Here is a 672-nt window from a genome sequence, read left to right as displayed (position 1 = left end):
TGCAAAACCTGCATCGTGCGCTACCTGGAGACAAACAAGTACTGCCCGATGTGTGACGTGCAGGTCCACAAAACCCGACCGCTGCTGAGTATCAGGTGAGCATGGACCCCTGGGGTCAGCTCAGGCTGGTGGGCTGGGAGAGCTAGGGGGTCCAGCCAGACGAGGGGTGCTCAAGCCTGGGGCTGAAGGAGAAGGGCCGGGGATCACCCTTTTGGGGGAGCACAGTGACGAAGCAAAGGGGCTGGCAACCGCCTCTGTCTTTTCCCAGATCTGACAAGACCCTCCAGGACATCGTGTACAAGCTAGTCCCTGGGCTTTTTAAAGGTACAGCATGCCCTTCCTTCTCTGCCCTGTGCAAAGCCACCCAGGCTGAGCCCCCTCACCCTGCCCTTCCTCCCTGCAGATGAGATGAAGCGGCGGCGCGACTTCTACGCAGCGTACCCACTGACTGAGGGTGAGTGTGCCCCTGCTGGGCCTGGCCCACACTGTCCCTGTGTGCCCCACCAAGCTGCATGGCCCTTGGCTTCTCTGTGGGGCTCCTCCCTGTCCCCAGCCAACCCTCCAGCTCTCTCCTGCAGTCCCCAACGGCTCCAATGAGGACCGCGGTGAGGTCCTGGAGCAGGACAAGGGGACCCTGAGCGATGACGAGATCGTCAGCCTCTCCATCGAGTT

The 672-nt window shown here is 61.6% G+C and overlaps 1 protein-coding gene across 1 annotated transcript in view; it reads left to right on the top strand.

Annotated features, from left to right (window-relative positions):
• Positions 1-3: 3 nt before the first annotated feature.
• LOC101589025 (polycomb group RING finger protein 2) overlaps positions 4-672 on the top strand; it is a gene marked incomplete at its 5' end in the record, with an annotated part of 2,814 nt that continues 2,145 nt past the window's right edge. Inside the window, 4 exons of the mRNA XM_004648830.2 lie at positions 4-95; positions 269-324; positions 404-454; positions 579-670. Coding sequence (XP_004648887.1) covers positions 4-95; positions 269-324; positions 404-454; positions 579-670 — 291 coding nt within the window. The remainder of the gene's footprint in view (positions 96-268; positions 325-403; positions 455-578; positions 671-672) is intronic.

This window comes from Octodon degus, unplaced genomic scaffold (genome assembly GCF_000260255.1).
Source record: "Octodon degus isolate 3935 unplaced genomic scaffold, OctDeg1.0 scaffold04436, whole genome shotgun sequence".
In the NCBI taxonomy this organism is placed as follows: Eukaryota; Metazoa; Chordata; class Mammalia; order Rodentia; family Octodontidae; genus Octodon; species Octodon degus.
Note: the sequence above shows the minus strand (reverse complement) of the source record. Positions and strands in the feature narration are given on the sequence as shown.